The sequence below is a fragment of the Mangifera indica genome, chromosome 7, assembly GCF_011075055.1.
Source record: "Mangifera indica cultivar Alphonso chromosome 7, CATAS_Mindica_2.1, whole genome shotgun sequence".
Lineage (NCBI taxonomy): Eukaryota > Viridiplantae > Streptophyta > Magnoliopsida > Sapindales > Anacardiaceae > Mangifera > Mangifera indica.
The window spans coordinates 2,538,958-2,545,669 of NC_058143.1; the positions used below are offsets into that span (position 1 = coordinate 2,538,958).

The window sequence follows — 6,712 nt, forward strand, 5'->3', positions numbered from 1 at the left end:
TATATATATAAAAACACACATACATATAAACATATATATTTAAAACTGGAAATGTCTTAAAACATGATTAAAAGACATAAATGATAACTGTTTCAAGTAGTAAATGAGGAAACTATTATGAATATTGATGGTCTATAACTCCCATGCCTTAATGGTTTGTACCTCCCATGCCATAACTCATCCACAAAAGCTTTAGTTTTTCATCCTTTATGATAGGATGTATTTAAGCCATCTTAAAGGTACCCAGGTGATTGATTTTTGTAAAAACACACATACACCATATACTGTAAAATCAGATCACCTAGAAGACATAGTAGTCAAAGATTTTAGAGGTTTATTTTGCAACAAATCATCATGCAATGATGGGAGGTTAGTAGATTTTATATTCTACCAATCTTATACTCATTTCTATGTTGCATATTTATGTTTGTGCATAGATAGAAACATGTATTCATGTCTTTCATTATTTTCTAGCACCAGTCCTCCAGAAACCTTGGATCAACAACTACAACGATGGCTAAACTCTCAATACTTTGGCCCATAAGTTTTTTAATGTCACCCTCATATTATGATTCACCAATTTAAGTAATTCTGAGTTGGCATTGTCTTCCTATATGCCCTGCAATTTACTATATCTGTTGCAAACCTGAGGAAAATATTCATTTGTTGTAAGACATTTGCTTTCAGAGTATCTCCAACAACTTTGTATAACACATCTAAGTACTTGTAAATAACAGTGACGCTATCCATTCCTCTTCTGTAATTGGGTAATTTCTGTAATCTGTATCAATGGCTAGTAACTCCAGAAATACTTGTCTTAACCCAAAATCCTTCCAAGCATTTTTAAGTGGAGAACTTGAATGCATATCTTCATGAATTGATTGCCTGCCCTTTGATCTCGCTTTTTCTACTGCTTTTCTAAAGTTGTATGTTTTCCAGCGTTTAGCGGCGACCACAGAAGAGATGGTTTAGCATCTTGAGGTATGTATCTCTTACCCCATGCAATCCTTGTTTAATAAGAAGATTAAGAATATGTACAAAGCAATTAATCTGAAACAATTTTCCATCTCAATCATAATAAAGCCAACGCTTTGCATGGTTAATCATCTTAACAACTTCCTCATTGATATTAGCTGCAGTTATGCAACACACCTGTTTTGCCAATGTTCCGATCAAGTAGCATACGTTTAAGAGCGTCGACAACTTCCCAAGCACTCATGGATTGCCTGGTAACTTTTTTAAGATAAAGAACCATCTTCTTCAGTTTAGAAGCATCATCAAATTAAGTGTAAAGTTAAACAACAGAAAATTCTAGTATCAGTTGGTTTCCACAAATTTATTGTTATATTGGAAAGACCTGATAAGAATTTACAAATAATTTTGCGGAGTTGTTCCTTCTCCTCATTGTAAATACAAAGTATGTCAAACTTCAATCCTTCAGGTACTCCAAGACTTTGTGGAGGCCACAAATCATTTGCCAACATACACAATGGATACCCCCGTTTATAATCATTCTTGCTATCTTCATGTTACTCTATTCGAGCTCAGGCACATTGCTTTCCTCTCTGTTAAGAAAAGCAGTCGCTTTAGTCCTTCTAGTTTACGCTACTTTGAGTACATTTTCGCATATGATTTAACAGGTTTGAGGTTGCTTTCTTGCTTGAATACCCTTTATACTTCTTTGGGCGATATTAAATTTATGTGGACTGCATTCCTTCTTCAACTCTTTTTTGATCATTTAATGTAACATCTTATTTTCCAACTTTTTACAAATCAACCCTTAACCTCTCCATAAACATCTGATAATATGAATTTTTTATTATTATAATTTGTATAATATTAGTAATTTGTCTTTAAAAGAAATTCTCAAAATATCTCTATTCTAATTTTAAAATGTTGATGTGATATAGATGTGTATAAAAAATTTTAAATTTTTAAAAGTTTTTGTGATATTTTTCAAAATGATGATATGTCAATAAGTTTTTATTATTTTATTTTTTAAAATTTGTAGCATAAAATACAAAATGATACTCAATATACTAAAAAAATTAGATTTTTGATATATGAAAAAACATACAATTCGACTATTATGTTAATAACTATAGACCTAAGATAAAAAAAAAAACTCAATATGTAAAATTGTGAGCCATGTTAAAGCTCATTTTTAATGTGGGTTGTGTCGGGTCCTACAGGAAAGACTACGGACCAATCTGTTACGATTTGCAAAAATTAAAAAATATAAATAATTAAAAAAAAATAAAAATCATATTAATAATGAATTTTTTTAAGGGTCAATCCATCAAAAAAATTCACAAAAACACAATCCAAAATGCTATAGGCCATACCCCGCCAGAGCCCAACTTGTGGAGGGCTTGACAGAGAACGGCCCGTGCATGGCGGGTGCGCCGTGTCTACTCTGTATCATTAGCTTTTCATACTGGTGGATGGATATATTGTGTTTCCTCTGTGTTTGTATCTGTATTGTGTAGTAAGACTGGTATATATTTGGTTTACTTTCTCTCTCTCTTCCATATCTCTTGCGATGCTCGATCACACACCTAGGGTTCCTATGGCGACCGCGAAGAGACGCTTAGCACGTGCGACTGCAGAGGAATACTCAGAACTTACTCTTTTGATCTTCTCAGGAGGATCGATTTCGAAAAAGATAAAAAAATTATTCAGTGCGGTGCAGATGATTGTTGCAGTTTTTGAGGTTCTTGTGTTCGCTTTATGTTGTCTGATAGCTTCGATAACTTCATACTGGTATGTATATCTTTTGGTCAATTTCGAATTTGTTTAGATTCTGAAGCATCGATCTAATGTTGCCTCATAAATCGAATGGCAGTTTTGATAAGCTCCGTTGTGCAGAGCGAGCGGAGCCAGGCGCATTCTGGTACGTATTCTTGATAAATTTCGATTTTTTATGGCTCCCGAGCTCCTTGCAATACCTTATCAGGATAATTAATGTTGCCTCATAAATCTAATTGCAGGGATTATGAGTTTTCATATATAAACTTTTATTCAGTTCCGGTACTGTCGAAATCGTGGAAATTTAGAGCCAATTTGTTTAGAGGATTGCGTAGATCTGACGTACCGAGTAAGGTTTCTCTGCCATCGACATCAATTTGATGTACCCACTGCCATTATTGCCTCCCTTTAAAAGCATTCACAAACTATTTCAATTTTACTCATTTTCTTTCGTAATCATCTTCCGTTTTTAAAAGCTTTCACAACCTGTATTAGTTGGTCAAAATAGTTATCTTCTCCTGTTTTCTTAAGCTGCTACATGAAATGGTTGAAGATGAATCTGAAGCATTTGAGATTTATGATTTAAGTTTGTCAGAATGTCATTCTTGTCATAAACACAACCTGGCTTATATTTGATATATGGGCTAATTTATAGATCTCCGAGGGATAGCTTTACATCTGTGATGTTTTTAACAACAAAAATAAGTGAATTGTATTGATTTCAATCCATATTTACTGTGATAAGGAGCAATAGTCTTTTTTCTTTTTTCAAAATGCAAACCAAGAACAATCCACAAAATCGCCAATGGTTGTCTAGTATTTGAAAGGCTGGACTTAAGACTGGATTCGAACTGAACCGAGATTGAGCTTGGCTCATTCAATGATCAGGTGAGCTCGAGCTAATTGCAGCTTGAACTCGAGTTTGCTCGCTCATGAGCTCAACTCGGCTAGGCTCAACGAGCCCAGTCCGAGTCAAGCTTAGCTTAGTGAGTTTGAGCTCAAGCTCGCCTATTCAGAATGCATGTGTTGTTTCTTTCTTCCTTTCAATATTTTGGAACTGAATTGAGCTATGATAACTCATCTAATAAACTCTACCCTTAACTAGCCAAAGGCTGCCTCAAAACCAAAAGAACAATATTTTTCTCTGCCACCCCCCTTCCCTGAGCTGCTTATAATGCCCTTTCCATAACAAACTTCACCCCTCTTCATGCCCTATAGGTCCATGTGGCAGTCTTTATGGCCCAATTTCCAGCAGTGGTGGTCGACACTGCCTTCTTCATGAAGGTTGGTGTGCTAACATATGCCTTTACATCTGTGATGTTTTTAATTTGTAACCATAATGGTAGTTTAATATGACCAGAAGTCTAAAGAAATCTATGTAACCTATAGTTTTGTAACTATAATGGTAGCATTTGAGATTTATGATTTAGTTGACATAGATTAAAATTTGTAAAAGCAATAGATTTTGCATGACATCTTCCATTTTTGGTTGATTCATAATTTCCCTTTTTATAACTGCAGTTTATATTGGGCCTTCACCTATCATTCCACGGTCTGAAAAGCATTTTTTTACTCCCGCAACTGCTCAAGACAATGCCAATCCAATTCAAAGTCTACCTCATGAAACTATTTCAACTCTGCACAAACAAACTGGTAATGCACCAACATTATTTCATATTGAAGACAGCAGGGGTCAAAAGCAATAACAATTTTTCTTTCTTTAAGCAATTTACCTCCCTTTATATAAAATCACTTTGATTTAGAGTTGATCAAAATAACCCCTTCTAATTAGAGAACTGATCCCTTAAAGAAGAATACATAGTAAATCTGCAGAACATGGAATGATTTTCTTCTTTCATTTTCAAATGATGTAGAATCTACCAAAAAGAATGAATGTTTTGTGATGGTTTTTTTCTCAAGTAACACTACATACACCTACAATAAGGACAAATGCTAACATGTCATCATGTTTGTGAGTGTTATTTTATTTATACTTCAAATTCACCCAATCACATAATGATATGTCAACATTTCTATTTGTGCTTATATTTGTTGTAAGTGTATGTAGTATTTAATGTTTCTTCTATCATTTTCAATTGATGTTTAATCCTCTGAAAAGCATTCACAAATTTGGAACTCTGATCATTCCAATTTTACTCATTTTCTTCTTTAATCATCTTCCATTATTAAAAGCTTTCACAACCTATAATGTACGTATTCTATGCATTTGTGGTTAGTCAAAATAGTTATCTTCCCCTGATTTCTTAACATGTTACATGGAATGGTTGAAGATGAATTTGACACATTGAGGTTTATAATTTAAGTTAATCATCATATCATTCTTGTCATAAACACCAGTTGGCATATATTTAATCTATGGAATAATTTACAAACCTCTTATGCGTACCTTCATGTCTATGATGTTTTTAATTTATAACTAGAAAAATGACTTAACATGCCTAAAAATCTTAAAAAATATACATAACTAATAGATGCTAGCTAACACAGTTTAAAATTTGTTGAAATGCTAGATTTTGTACAACATCTTCAATTTTTGGTTGATTATAATTTTTTTTTTTAACTACAGGTACTATCATTCCACCAACGGATTCTCCTCAAGAGAATGCTAATTTGATTCAATATCGAACTTTTTGTTGTAATGGAGATGATGTTCATAACCAGCAAACTGATCAACCTATTGAACCTGTGAATTCACCTGTGCACAACCAAACAGGTAATACATCAGCATCATTTGATATTGAAGCCGGAATGGATATTGAAGCCAGAGGGACCAGCTCAAATGAAACAATTTCTTCTGATGTTGATAATGAAACTGGAACTTCCCATCCTCAGACAGGGAACCAAAATCTACCTCCTAATGATAATGATGGAAACGATGAAACTCCACCAAATGGAGTAAACAGAACTTCACCTAATGAAGACCATAATGGTAAAAAAGAAGTTGAGTTTGTCTTCATGGTTGGAGCTCAAATAATTGCCACAGGGATTGCAGGTTTGGCATTGAAGAACACATCTAATGTGTCTGGTTCAGCCATAATCCTTCGGAATATTCTTATAGTTTGCATGTTTGTTAGCCTTACTTGTTTATTATATGCCTTAGGTCTGTCTGTGTATAAACCATGCAGTAGCGTAGTTGCACAGGTGGTAAGGGTAGCTGCAAGTGTGGTAAGGGTACTCGGCTATGTGATGATTGTGATAACCCTTTTAGCTGCAACTGGACTCAATTTGCCTAACAAGCTGATGCTTTGGGTCACTTCAGTGGTTTTCCTTGTGTGTTTACCGGCCATCATCTTATATGCAATAAAAATAGCCAGAGAAGACACGCGGTGATTGTAAGTTTGTAGTTGATGGGTTGTGTAAGGCAAATTTAGATCTTCCACGTACATAAGTTTCTTATTGTTTCCCGAGCTAATTGCCATAAGAGCCCCGAATTTTTCACCTTGAAGGGTGGTCAATTTAAAGAAAAGTGAATGACACGTATTTTAAGTTATGTTACGTACAATCATTACTCGTTAGTACTTTGAGTTATATGCACACGTTTGGAAGGGATATTAATTGAAATAAGTTTTTTTTTTTCTTTGTGTATATATATATGTTTACTCTTTTTTATTTGTTTTATATATATAATTTAAGACATAAAATATTTTTACACTTTATACTCAATAAAGATATAAAACTCATTTACTCACTCAGTCAAGATTAAGATATGAAATAAAAATATAAAATTTTCTAATGATTTTAACGATCAAAAGGTTGATCGAGTGATTAACCAACTAATCAAACATTTAATCCATCAATTTATTTTTAAAAAATTAATTAATCAAATAGTTAACCATCCGACTACGTATCTAATTAATTTATTCATTTTAAAAAATTTGTTGGTCAAACAGTCAACCCATGTAACCAACCCCAAACCCCAAAATTTTCTTCTTTTAATGATAAA

General features: G+C 33.6%; 1 protein-coding gene across 3 annotated transcripts; it reads left to right on the plus strand.

Annotated features, from left to right (window-relative positions):
• The first annotated feature begins 2,337 nt into the window (after positions 1–2,337).
• On the plus strand, positions 2,338–6,354 carry LOC123219978. 3 transcript variants are annotated; one of them, XM_044641956.1, is made up of 6 exons: positions 2,338–2,763; positions 2,846–2,893; positions 2,991–3,097; positions 3,967–4,032; positions 4,270–4,401; positions 5,336–6,354. In XM_044641956.1, the coding sequence occupies exons 1-6, from the start codon at positions 2,543–2,545 to the stop codon at positions 6,097–6,099; spliced, it is 1,338 nt and encodes a 445-aa protein (XP_044497891.1). In that variant the 5' UTR covers positions 2,338–2,542; the 3' UTR covers positions 6,100–6,354. The 3 variants fall into 3 exon arrangements, with proteins under 3 accessions (XP_044497891.1, XP_044497892.1, XP_044497893.1); XM_044641957.1 differs by lacking the exon at positions 3,967–4,032 and having other exon boundaries at positions 2,340–2,763; XM_044641958.1 differs by lacking the exons at positions 3,967–4,032; positions 4,270–4,401 and having other exon boundaries at positions 2,340–2,763.
• Positions 6,355–6,712: the final 358 nt, after the last annotated feature.